Source organism: Haliaeetus leucocephalus, unplaced genomic scaffold, assembly GCF_000737465.1.
Source record: "Haliaeetus leucocephalus isolate CR32 unplaced genomic scaffold, Haliaeetus_leucocephalus-4.0 Scaffold216, whole genome shotgun sequence".
Lineage (NCBI taxonomy): Eukaryota > Metazoa > Chordata > Aves > Accipitriformes > Accipitridae > Haliaeetus > Haliaeetus leucocephalus.
In genome coordinates this window covers 354,457-368,335 of record NW_010972652.1, presented here as the reverse complement: position 1 = coordinate 368,335, position 13,879 = coordinate 354,457, and the positions used below count along the sequence as shown (strand labels likewise).

Sequence of the window (13,879 nt, the reverse complement as noted above, 5' to 3'; positions counted from 1 at the left end):
ACATTAACCCACCTAAGTTTCTTCATCTGTCCTAGTGACAGCAGAACTCCGCAACAGGAGGTAAGCTCAGAAATAGATTATTATAAAAGCATCCAATCACAAATTATTTCACTCTAAGCATATACAAGTTTTGTACTTTGATGCACACACAATCAGCTGAGGTAGGAAATTAACACAAGTATTTAAAAAGGTGCCGAGCTATTCAAAATTCCTATAAGCTGCAATTTTGTTTCATCTTCTGTCATACTATACTCACTGTTATATTCCTCAGAAGGTACAGAAAGGACCTGTATATTAATAAATTTATTACCATCTTCCCAGAGAAATTGCTGCCTTGAGATGTACAGAGGGAGCCTGCAAATCTGTCCCTAACTCTCCTGTGCTTAATAAATGCTCAGAGTTAGCATAAAAAAAGAATTCCTACAAGTTACACAAGCACTAGCTTCAGTCAGCTTTTGCATGGCCACGCACAGGCACAGACACAGTTGGGGACCCAGGTCACTCTGTCACACCATATTTGTATATGTTCCTTCATCCCTCCTTATTTCAAGAGCAGAAATGCGTATCATTGCTCCCCCCACTCCCAAATGTTTGAAAGATTGAGTTTTGCTTCTGCTCTGAAAGAAAAAAAGAACAAAATCCTACTCAGATTTTCCCTGAGGAATAGCAAGCATTTTAGTCTGACTGCATGACAGGACAAAAGCATCGAGGCTGCGAGCTAGCAAAACTATGGCACATGATTTCGAAGAGGTTCATAGGCCGGTACAGAAGGAGCTGCTCTTGCCAAGAGGACTGCCTGCTGCCAGTGCCACCATTAATACCCCCCAAAAATTAGGGCGGGTAACAGAGGCAAATAAATAATTCTTACCATATGAGTGCAACCCTTGTATTTAGAAATAGATTAAACAATGCTAACAAACAGCAGGAGCTTTATGACATCCCTGCGTTAAAACACGCTGCAGTTTGGAAAGCCCACTCTTCATTCTGCATGAAACACACTGATAAATACACAAGTTATCTACTACTTTAAAATAGTCTACTATGATTCCTTTCTCTTTTACTGTCTCCTCTTTTTACCAATAAATACAGCAAAACCTATACAATTTTCTGTGTCATTAGACAACAGCTTTAGGGACAACTCCAGACTGTCTCCAAAAGAACCAAATCTAACTCTGCTCTATTCTCACTTGAGACCGTCATCTTTACTGAACTGACTTTTGCAGTCCATTGAGACAAATTTCACCTGCAGCAAACCTTACGGTTTTGTACAATTTTGCTGAAAGTAAAATTAATAGCTTACTACATTTAACAAGTTTAGCAATTAAACACTGATAACACCACCTCCTATTCTTTTCTCTTAATCCTCAAATTGGCAAAGGAACAATTACTGAAAATATTCTATACTTGCAAAACTCGGTAACCAGATGAAGATACATTTAGAGATTTTCTGTAAAAGACACATTCTTCACAACTAACTGATACGTGCTTTGATCACTTGGCTCAGTTAAGAAAAACTGCAGACTGTTACCAAGTCAGACTGTAAAATTAAGGACAAAGCAGTATGTACAAAAGAGGAAGGAAGCCAACTCCCCTTATCAATGGTAGGATTTGAAAAGACCAACCCCACAGAAGTGGTTTATGCTTCTTCCCAGCAACAGCAGCTGAATGTGATCAGCACTAGCTATGTTTCAGAAGCTTTCTTTTTATTCAGTAGCAGCGCTCTGGAGTGAGCTTCCTTTTTTTTAATCATCCCTGAACAAAAAAAAAACCAAAAAACCCCCAACCAACCAAAAAAAACCCTATGCAAAAAGTGCTACAAGATGTGATGATTTTTTGTTCTCCTTGCTCACAATATTCAGTACTCAGACAATTCTTTGAATCTGTATGATTCTCTAGCATGTGAACTGGAGAAAACATGAAATATAAAACAAATGCATTCTCAGGACAACTGAGTTGGTAAAAAACAAATGTACAAGTGGTACTTAGTTTGTTTATACAATATCAATATAACATGAAATGTTAGAACTCTACCACGATTCATTCCCTTTTAAAAAATACTTCAGACCCTTCTTCCCTGTGACAGTGCTAAATGATGCCTGACAGGCTAAAAAATAAAAAAGAAAAATGCAGAGAAGACAAGTAAGCCCACCCCACATTTTCTCTAGAGCTTTTTGTTACTATGCAGTTTTCAAAAGCATATGGGAATACGAATTCAGTCAAACTTACCTTAATAACCAAGTCAAACTTCTGGTGTAAATCCCTATTTATTGGCTTTAGAAGTGTCAGTACAGCTGTTGTAAGATTCATATGGAAATACTGTGGATAATCCTCAGGAGTACCTGTAAAAAAAAAAAAAAAAAAAAAAAATTGGGGTTTGAACAAATGCTGTTTCTGAAACTTGTAGTTAAACAATATATTTATTTTACTCTTTAGTCATCAAACGAACAAAAACTAATCCTGCTATTATAAGGATAAAATATTGCATCACGTGTACATGGAGCTTAAGGACACTACTAACATTATGCGTTTAATATTATCATTATTTCCTTGCTCTCCCTAACCACGAAGAATCTTCTCAACTGGGAATCCCTAAGTACTTGATAACAACAGGAGCGACTTCTCAGCTTCCAGGAGTTACGTATAAATCTAATCAGATAAGCGGACGTACAGAGAGATGAGCTTTCACCGCAATTCATCTTCCACTTCTATCCACTGCATTCCTGAAACTCAACTTGCTGAACATACACCACCGAGATTTTCTCTCTCCAGCTTTGAAGTATGCTTCCCCTGAGGTATTGCTGGACATACGCTGACATTAGTCACAAAGCAAAGAACACTATGAACCATTTTTTGAGTGCCACACTTAAACAAAGAAAATCCACAATGAAGTGATGTGACAAAGGTGTTACCTCTAAGTTCAAGATAGCCATGTTATTGTTCACAGATGATGCCCTGACATTTGCAATTTAAAATGTACATCTTAAATACCTTGGCTCTTGTAGCCCTCTGTTGCACCTATGGGCAAGCTCTTTAATGCATTATTAATAACATATACATAAGTAATAACAACAGATATGTTATTTTAGAAATCCTTCTACAAAAAGAAGTTTCTCATCAGGGAGGAAGCACCAGACGAAACCTCATCTAACAGCTTCCATTTATTGTCAGCAGTAAGTAGTGTCTTCATGGCTGTGGGTTTCCAGGTTACTCTCCAACCCAGTCAAAACAGAAGCAGTCACAGCCTGAACAGATTTGCAAACTCATGGAGATAACAGCAAGGGCTATGCAAAGGATGGAGCCAGCCATGACCTTGCTGTGCCTGGCCCCTAGGCTAGCCAGCAAGGCAGCTGCAGCCCAAAACCCTTCCCATGGTACTGTGCTCAAGCCAAAAGGCTCTAGCAGCATAGCCTGACGCAGAGGAGGTAAGAATTAAGCTACCGTAGTTTTGAGCCACAGGATTCTCAAAGGAAGTATACAAAAAAGCAGCAATGGTGGAGCATTAATTGCCAGGGCAGGAAGAATACTTTGGGATACTGTTCAGCAAGTCTCTCTCCTATCAGGGAACAGAGGCTGTATCTTTTTTTTTAAAAGACAAAGGGACGTTCTCTCCTCAATTGCATGGCAGAAAGCTGTATCCACCTTCTCCAGTCTCTTTGTCTCATCCTAGTTTGTTTTGGTTTAACTGTCTGACTTTCTCTGAGCCAGGCTGACTCTCAGCTGGGGAGATGTGAGAGCACAAATCTGAACAGAGTAGGGGCTCAGAAAGCCAAAGCGTTTAGAAACAGCACGAACTCTGGCATCTCACAGCTTATCAGTATTACTAAAGGTATCCGAAGAAACCAAAATACTGATTACAAGTCTAAGATCTCGAGTCATTTTAGGTCTAGCAATAGTCCTGTGTAGCAGCTGAGAGGCAGAAAGCACTCCTGGCTGATGGTATAAACGCCCCAGTAAGTCCTCTGAGCCCATGAGTTACGGTATCTTAAAGCAGCCATGAGAGCAGGACAAATATTGCTGTGCCAAATCCTCAATCCAGTCTAAGAGGGCATAAGATTCAACATACAAAAAAGACCACTTTCCTGATAAATGATGGTGTTATCTGCTCACCTTTCAAGGGGAATGATTAGAAACTGCTTTTAGAAAGCCAGTAGCTATCCCAGGAGATAGATTACTGTCCGAACTCATGTGCAATAATTTGATTTGCAACTCATCAAACGACAACCATTTGCTAGATATACATATGTATTGTGTGTGTATATATACACACACACACTGTACATACTCTGTGACTATCTCTGTATACATGTATGCCACAGACCCAGAGAGTAGTAACAGGAAGAACCGCTATGGATTATTTTTTCCTATTACACCACCTATATAAATGCAGAGTTTCTAGCTCCAAGTCCTGTGTCCCCCTGCCCCGCCTTTTAATTTCAACTTTTAATTAATTGATCCAATTTTTTAAGAACACTAGGCATCCAGCAGGTGCTCCAAGCTTTTGGCAGATAACAGATTGCTGTAGTCTTAGGAGGCTGCACATCACAAGGGCTGACGCTGCAGCTAAGAAAAAACAAGAGATTAAGGACTAAATGCAAAAGCACCAAGAAAGTAGAAAACAAGAGGTTCCCTGAAGGAGAACAAATAAATAGGGGAGGATAGAGACAGCTGTAAGAGGCACAAAGCCACCTACAGTAGGGAAGATGAAACTAATAGTATCTAAGAATCGGGGGGGGGGGGGGGGGGCGACACCCCAAAAAACCAAACAGGTAAAAGAGGAAAAGACAGCAAGGAGGACAATCAGGAAAGTAAAAAATTAGAGTATAACAGAGCTGGATTGCCTGAATCTTAAGTGATGATGCCTGCTCAGCTGCTGCCTACCACAAGAAGGGTCCAGGATAACTTAAAATCTGAATGTAAAGTTTTCCAGGAACAGAGAAATCTGCTTCTGCACGCACAAAAATATTTGTATTTTGACAGAGCAGAGCAACCCTCAGTGCACAAAGTTGCCTGATCTGCTTCCAGAAAGGAGGAGTTTCCTACTGCAACTGTAACTATGTGTCTTCAAAATGTGTCGCCTGCATGTTACAGATAAGCACTACTGGCTGGAGAACTGTTCACGCCAGCCCAACACTGCCAGTCTCTCACAAGTCCAACCTGCAAGAAGATTAATCCAGAAAAAGCAGAGAGGTCTAAAAGCTCTATGGATGAGCTCTGAGGCTCCTTCCCCCAGAAATTAAGCTGGTCTGTGTGTTTGGAGAGGTCTAGGATATCAAAAAGTGGCAGGCCAGCATGCACCAGTGGGTCCATAAGGACCCTTGAGAAAGGAGGACAGCACTTGAAGGGTGGCACGTGCTTTCTTTTCCGTAGATGAGATTGCACCATCCACACCAAAAATGAACTTTGAGTACTCAACAGACCTCTGGTTACACTCTTTTGGCCCAGGCAAGAGAAGCAGCGAGCTGACAGCCCAGGAGGGAACACGATCTCTTCTACTATGATGATCTTTTTACAGGTGAAGAGCACAAGGTAAAGAGCACTCTTAGGTTTGCTTTTCTTGAAGCAAGAGGAGGGCTTTTGTGGGCACGTTGCCTGCCAGGCAAATGCATCAAGGAGCTCACAGCACTGGAAAGAAACCCCCAAAAATGTTGTGGTGCTTTTTTTGGCTCTTCATTTAAATAGCAAACAAATAGAACACTTGATTGTCCAAAATCGACAGCAGAAATCAGAGACAGTTCCAAGGTCAAAACCGGAAGAATGATATAAAGGAAAAATTGACTCTTCCCAAGGACCAGCACCAGAGAAAAGAAACCCTTAAAACTACCAGTAAAAATAGCTAAGGGAAACCTTTAAACAGGGCTGAACAGTAAATGCAAGAGTAGCACAGGGCTGTGATGCAGTCAGCACTAAGGAAGAAACGGGGTGAGATTGCCGATGAGAGAAGGTGAGCTGGCTTCTAACCCCTTTTCATTGCACACACACTACATGCAAAGGGAGGGGGCCCGCTTACACACTTCCGTACACCAGACACTGTGGTTCTATTGCAATGACCCAAATGTATTAACATTCCTGAAAGTCAAGGATTGGAGAAATTAGTGCTTTAAAAAAAATTTCCAAACATCATGTTTCCAAATGTAAAGATACTGGGCATTGTATAAGAAATGAAATATTACAGTATGGCCCCAGTTCAAGCCTCTTCTCTGAAGTACTTCACTGTACTTTGGTAGGTAGTTCTTTCATCATGTACTTTAGCCAGTACTTTAAATAAAAGACAACAATCCCAGTAGTACTATGCTGTAAGTAGTTCTCTAATCTTAGGATGACCGTCAAGAATATTTAAGACCTTATCTTCTATTGTTTTATCAGTACCAATCCATAACTACTTGAACAAGTATATTCACACATCTTGATATATCCTTTGAGAGGACTGCACTCAGAGGTCAGAATGACAAAGAAAGCAGAAAATAATGGGCTAGTAACAAACTTGGGCTATTTATTTATTTTTCAAGTGCCTTACCCTCAAGTTACTTTTGTCTTCAGCAGTGCTATGCTCACATGAATGCATAACAAGACTTCCACAAGCATTTATCATCACCTCATTCAGTGAGTTCAACTCCTTTCCAATGAACTGCAGGGGGACCTGTTGTTGTTGGAACTGGTGAGGTTCACTCGTACCCTCCTCGGGAAAGATCACTAGATTTGGTGAAAGCAGCACTAAGGCATTTACCTGAACTCTTGAAAGGCTAGTTAGCTTGAAAGCCTGACAGGCAGAGATCTTTATGGGCACTTAAGGATGAGGTTAGTAAGCCAGATCAAGTAGAAGTGAGTTATCGCTGCAGTGATGCTGAGCTTCGTTAAAAGAAACGTGTCTTTACAGTAGATCCTAAAGACATTGAGAAAGATGCGCAGGTTTCATATATAACATCCATAGTGCCCCAAGCATCCGCCAGGACTTGACTTGTACAGGTGTGCAGTGAGAGGAGGAAAGCAGGATAAAAGAACCACCAAATTAGAACTCAGTCAAATCAAAATTCAAAATCACTCCCATATTCAGCAAGTAGCTTGTTCTCTCATTCTATGGGCATGGTTCAGACCTTCCAGCATTTAAAAAAAAGACCTATCCAAAGATATAAAGAAGAACTACATTTAGATCTAAAGCAAGGGGAAAATCCACATAAGGAGAAGTACCTGCAAGGCCTATTTAGCTGTGAAACTACTATTTTTTGAGGTAAAGGCTAAAATACAAATAGCACTACATACTGGCAAAGATGAAGACTTAAAATCTAAGAAGAAATCCCTTTGAAGACCTTGACAAAAAGAAGGAAAAAAAAAAAAAAAAAAGAAAAAAGATAGCCTTTCCATTGAAAAATCCCCCAAACCCAAGCCAAATCGCTATAATACATCTTTCTGAATTATTTCTTCTAGGTCAAAAGAGTCATTCAAATATTAAAAATATCACAAGTTAGTGAAACGCAATTTTTAATAAGTTCACACCTGAAGAACTTTGCAAGTTATGCAAGGAGCTTTGAAAAAAATTGACTAGATGTTGCACTAGTGCATAACTGTCAATAGCAGAATTTATAAATAAACCAAGTCAATTTTCAAACATAAAACCAGGTAGTATATTTACACTACACGTATTTACAAATGTCTTTACAGTACAGTTTTGCTGGAGGAAGACTAGTTGACAGCAGCGTATCCCTTAGTCTGCCAGATTTGGATCCAGTTACAGCCTGAAGGAATCTAGCTTGCTTCATGACTATCCAAACAAAACCTGATTTCATTTCTTAGAGGACGCTGAAGTCTGCCATGCCGAGGCTCATCTGCCATGGCCACGGCCCTTGCCATAGACCTGGGAGTAGAGCCCCCCGGGAGCAGAGTCCTGGAAATGCCTCAACACCAGTCTCTTGGCACTGAGTGGGTTCAGGCTTCTTTATTTTGCACATGGAGCTCAGGACTTGCACATTCAGTACAATGGTACCTCTAAGGTAGTGATTCATTTGTACCCTCCTAAGATAGCTCTTAAAATGACAGACATATCAAACCATCAAACCTAACATTTTTCCCCTTTCACAACAAAACTATAACATACAAAAACATCCTCTTTTTTTTTTTAATGACAAGCAAAACTATGCAATCTGCTCATTAAAATCTTTGCTTCCACCTCTCCATGGGTGAGAAATCCGTGTAGCTGCAGTTTAACACACAGCAAGTGTGAAAAAGATGTGATTCCACAAAACACACAACTTTCAATTGCCACACTAGTCACAAGGCACAGAAATTACTACAACACCAGTCTCTGTACTTTGGGAAGAGCAGGACAGGTACAAGACTCCAACTGCAAACCACTGCCTTAGGCCTTTCCATCATCAAATCACACAAGCTAAGCAATTGGAAACAAATGCCAAACATGGGAAAGTAGCAGGTAAAAGTAATATGCAGCAGAATACAAGACATGCCCCAGCAAAGTGGCTATTCTCTGAACTCTTTCTAGAACTGCATTCCTCTCTGGCCAGAAAACAGCATAGTCAACTAAACAAACATTAAATTACAAGGGAAAGCATGCAAGCTCACAGGCAGCAAAACTAAGGGTGGATGCAGTAAAACCCTTTAAGTTGCTCTGTGCCAGAAGAGTTTTGGAATGAAACCTGCTCTAATTGCCTTTCTTTAGCATCTTTTATGGTGCCTTTGCACCAGTGAATGAAAAAAAAATGCATTGCAGCATAGCTATGAGCACAGACAAGTCTCTCTCCTTTTCCTTGCCGTGTTGCTCCATTTGCTAAACCAGACAATTCTGCATCTAATCTGAATAAATAATAACAATGCAACCATCTGAAATAAGCTTCTAAATTGAAATTAAACATAAATAGGTAGAACGATTTCAAACATCCCACTAACCACAATATAAATTTTTATTAGGTTTCCGCTTTCCCAGTCAATCTTTTTCTGGCTGGTCATAATAAAGTGACTGATTGTGAGTGATAGCAAGAGTAGCAGACACCAACCAACTAGGATGGAATAGAGGATGCCCGGTCGATCAGAAGGAGGCTGGATGTTTCGGTCCTGATCTATGGCTTGTATGGGTGGAGTGACACTGATGGGATTCACGTGTGCCTGAAATGAAAAATCAGACAGATTTGAAACAGAAAAATTAGAAAGCCAGTAGGCAGATCTTTAGATTTGACAGAAAAACATCCCACTGAAAAGGATATTTGCTGAAACTGTAGGAGAAAAAGTACTCATATTTAAGAATAGTTACAGCACATGTCCCTTTTGAAATCAAAATTGAGTAGGCAACATACATATTTCCACAGCAATCTGCTTTCTTTTAGATATATTTTATACTATAATAGTATCTTCAAGGAAAGGAAGCTCACAAATGTTCAAGCAAAGGCTTGACTATGCTTCATAAATAGTCTCTTGAATCAGACATTTCAGATACCATCATAGCAGTGAAATACAGCAAATGCTTTAAAAAAGGAAATAAAAACAAATTTAATTTGAGAATCATTAGGAGCTAGAGTGGCTGTGATACATGAATACATACTGCAAAAGAAATTCAAGCCAAGGTACAGACATTTCAAGGATAGGTACATTTGAGAAGTTTGGATGGACGTTGCAATAATTCATACCACCATTCAGAAGTGATCTCACGTGCCAAACATAGAAGCAGAAAACCAGAAAAGCATTTGCAGGCCTTCATCTTGTTCAGTATTTGTATGCCCATTTCTTTACCTACCAACTTAATAGCATTCCTGTACCTACTAATAGCACTTAGCCCTTGCTGTTGCTTTGAATGTTTTCTGAAGTTTTCCTGCGCCAAGAGAGTCTCCAGTGGTAAACCAGAGCTGCCATTCCCAACTCTAAACAAACAGTTTCAGTAACCTTGGCTGCTTAACCAACTAGAAATGTAGCTACTCCATGAATGTATGTGCACCGGTCTTTTCCATCCCCTTCTTAGAACTTCTTCTTGCATGGCAGAAATGTTTAATAACCTCTATGAAAAACCAGACGCCTTTTTTCCGCATACGACTAATCCTGGCAGCCTTTGCTTTGGAAACCTCTAACGCTCCGTGTTCTGCAAGAGGGAACTTGAAAGTTAGTGTAGGAATAGGAATGAGACAAGTCCACACTTGGCCAGGTTTTGGCACAGCCCTTAGAAATCCTCCTGCTGAGATTTGGAAGAAATCTGCAAGAGCTTTAGCGATGCCTGTCAATAAACGTAGAGGGAAAAGAGGTGAGCCAGGAGGAAGAGACAGGACAGGAATGAATGCAAGGCAGTTTGCAAGAGAGGAGAGTTAACAGTCTCTCCGGTAATTTTGGATACATAGCCACATGGTCATCTGCAATAACACAAGCTATTCTGCCCACCGTTTGTCCACCCAGAAGTCATTTCTTAAAGGTTACTGAGGTCCGATGAGGCTTTTCCCGGCTCATGAGCCAGGGCTTGCAGCCACACATGGTTACACAGCTCTCGGCTTTGAGTGCAGAGCATCTGCCTACCAACACGGGACTGGTACCTCCTCATTTTGCCTCTCTGCTCATGGCTTTTTCCACAGTTCCCAATGAGCAGGCAAGGTCCTTTGTCACACGCCTGTTTCCTCTTTTGACTCTTTAAAAAATTAAACTCTTAAAAGTGTAATGAGGAAGACGAGCTCAAAATAGGCATAAAGACAGAGAGAAGAAGATATATTTGACATATGTTTGAATTTTTAAAATGCCTTAGGACTGCATAAAAGTTACATGCTGAGAGATAAGATTATGCATAAAACTGTCCAAGACTAAAATGCTATTTTAAAATTTACAGATCAGTTGAAGCACTCTCAGACCGATCTACATCATAGTTAAAAACATCCCCACATCAACAACAGTCTCATTTGCTAAGGCTGGCTAGGCTTTAAACTCACCGTTACAATATTGCAGGCCAAGCTGAAAGATCGGAGTCTATGCTAGAGTAACAGCGATGGATCCAGCCTTGTCAATAATGAGCTGTCAGCTGTACCCAACTGCCGAAACTAGACTAAAATAATAATTGTTGGATACATAACTCCGAAAGCAAGGACACGTGCTTTACTTTCCAATTTAAGGAGAAGCTCGAGAGTAGCATTTAGGAAAACTGCATTTGAAATTAAACGGATGCTACTTGTACAATAGATATTTTATCCCACACTGCCACCATTACAGACTCCTCAGAACCAAAGCAATCAATTTAACAGAACCAAGTTGTATAAGAAAATGAAGAAGTATTAGTAAACCAAGAATGAAATGTGAAATCCATTTAAATTTTTATTCCATATAAGTTGTCTTTCTAAGTACCGTACACACCCTGAAATGGGCTGCTCAGAAACTAGAAAATATCATGCAACAAGATCAGCCGCAATCCACTGAAATGTTTAGGGATAATTTAAAGCTGTTTTGAGCTAAATAGGCCGATATGCCTTGAAGCAAAGCTAAAGGTACTTTCATATTGTTTTAATGATACATAGATAATGCAAGTATCTTTTTCATTTAAACTTAAACTAGAACTATGAAAACATAACTGCACAAAGAAGCAGCCATTAAGTATGTTAAGAAATTTGTAAAAGCACGCATAGCATCATTTCAGAAGGTGTACATATACTTTTTATGAAAAATAATGATTTTAAAAATTTGTAATCAAAACATGCTTTGATCAATAGCAGTAATAACTATGATTATTACATAGGGATATTTCTTTCTTTCCTGAGCACTTTAAAATGTACAAGACACAAACAGGTGCTCACACCATCCCCCAGGTCCCACTGACATGGTGCTGCTCAGCAGCAAAGCTGTCGGGGCTCATGGGGTGCAAGGCAGCTCCCTGGAGCCCATCTCACTGAGACGGGGCCCCAGTCCTGCCCCCCCAAACTGTTCTGCATATCCCAGTTAGAAGTTACTGCCAGAGACCAGCAGACCACAACGATACAATACCCACCACCGTCCTGACAAGGAGGTTCAGAGAACAGATGAGGCTTTGCTCAGCCCTTTGAGAGAGAGGACACAGTCACGTACAGATAAAAGGTGGCTCCTGACTTAAGCAGAGGAGATAGTGCCTCCTCACAGCTCTGCAGAGTGGGCAAACGTTACAAAATAGGGTCTGCGACAGCCACCATTGTGTACTAGATCCAACATCCTTGCAAAAGGAAAAAAAAAAACCCTATTACTGTTGTCCTCGGCCTGAAAGGAAAGCTTCATAAAAAGATGGAAACTCATTAAAAGAAAGGGAAAACTTTACTGAGAGAGTGAAATGTTTGCAGCGCCCATGACTGCTTAAGGACACTCTGTTGGAGGCAAAGAAAAAGCACATGGGGCTCTTATTGAGACAGGCTTGAGAAAGGGCAAGGCAAGTCAGCACAGCTACGCAGCAGTGCAGGGAAGGTTACTTCGAATAAATAGGCGGCCTTCAAAAACCAGCCACTTCCAAATGAAGAACATAAAAGCATTCACAAGCTCTGGCAGAAGCAAGTGATTAAAAAACAAACAAACAAACAAGGAGATCCTGTCAGTTCTAGGCTAAAATATCCAGTCATTTATTTACTTTTCCCGATTAGGGAAGAGATCTCATAGTTATTGGTTTTGGCATTAATAGACTTCAAGTGCTTCAATATAGCAGAATACACCATCAGGCATGCCAAAAAAAAAGAACCCAAACCCCAACTTGCAAACATTATCACAAGTATTAATAAATCTAAAAAAATAAATCCTTCAAACAGAACTGTGACAGGAAGCTTGCCAGGGAGTCTGCAGGGCCAAGAGATGATCAAGGGAAAAAAATAAAAAAAATAAAAAAAAAGCTCAGAGAGAATAAGGTAGTAGCACAAAACCTCATTTTTTTTCCTTCTTTTGTGTTCGCCTTGAAAGGACTCAGATGGGTCCCCATGCCAGCACCCTCTCCATGCAGGACGCCTTGCAGGTTCCACCAGAAATCATAGTTCAGAGGCATTAGGGACTGTTTGAACAAGCTAAATGAAGAGTAACACAAGGCCAAGAACAGACGGGTTTCTATAGGAAGGCAAGAGTGAGTCATATGAACTTGCTGTGCTAGGTAACCTCCTGCTTATAAGTGCTTCAGGACCTGAGGAACAGCAGGTGGCAAACATAACACCAAAATTAGAAGGGTCCCAGGGTGACCCAGGGGAATACCACCATAAAGTCTGAGGCTTGTACCAGCAAAAATTAGCAGATGATATAATAATAGTCTGAGCAAACACATAAATAAATACAATACACCAGGGAAAGTCTGGTTTTCTGCAAAGGGAAATGCAGCCTCTCAAACTTACTGTGGTTCCCTGCAGGAATCACCGGCACATGGATGCCACAATACCATCTGATATAGCACGTGTAGACTTCTAGCCAACTTTGACAAGCTCCGTTACAAAATGCTCTTAAGGAAATTTGGCCTCAACAGAAAACAAGTGAAGACCTGTGTATCCAGAAACCGTTAGGTTAAGAGACATGAGGCAGAGCAGGAGTAAGCTTTCAGTTCCCACAGGGAGAGAGGGGAGATCCACAGGGATCTGTGCTAGTACTGCAGCTGCTCAGCTCACTCCTACGTGACCTCAGAAACACAGGGGAGAGCACAGTTAAGAATAATTACAGATTATACTCAATTATTCAGAGTGGATGAGGGTCACCTGCAAAAGACTGCAGTTTTAAGCACTGAAGGCTGCATGCTTAATGAAGCGCCTTGAGTTTTTTCACATTTTCCTTGTATATATTCATTCCTCCTGTGAAAAGCCACGAACCAAAACTCTCAGCACTCTTACACAGAGAAAGCTATGTTTGGGAGGGTGAAGAGTCAAAATGATCCTCCTTTTCAATGAAATCAAACAAGACTTGACTGCTTAGGAGCTGTGAGGACAGA

The 13,879-nt window shown here is 40.5% G+C and overlaps 1 protein-coding gene across 1 annotated transcript in view; it reads right to left on the bottom strand.

The window, feature by feature from the left end:
• PCDH15 (protocadherin-related 15) overlaps positions 1 to 13,879 on the bottom strand; it is a 369,468-nt gene that overhangs the window by 208,546 nt on the left and 147,043 nt on the right. The window contains exons 8-9 of the mRNA XM_010566632.1: positions 9,003 to 9,111; positions 2,227 to 2,339 (exon numbers count right to left, since the gene is read on the bottom strand). Of these exons, the coding sequence (XP_010564934.1) occupies positions 2,227 to 2,339; positions 9,003 to 9,111 (222 nt within the window). The remainder of the gene's footprint in view (positions 1 to 2,226; positions 2,340 to 9,002; positions 9,112 to 13,879) is intronic.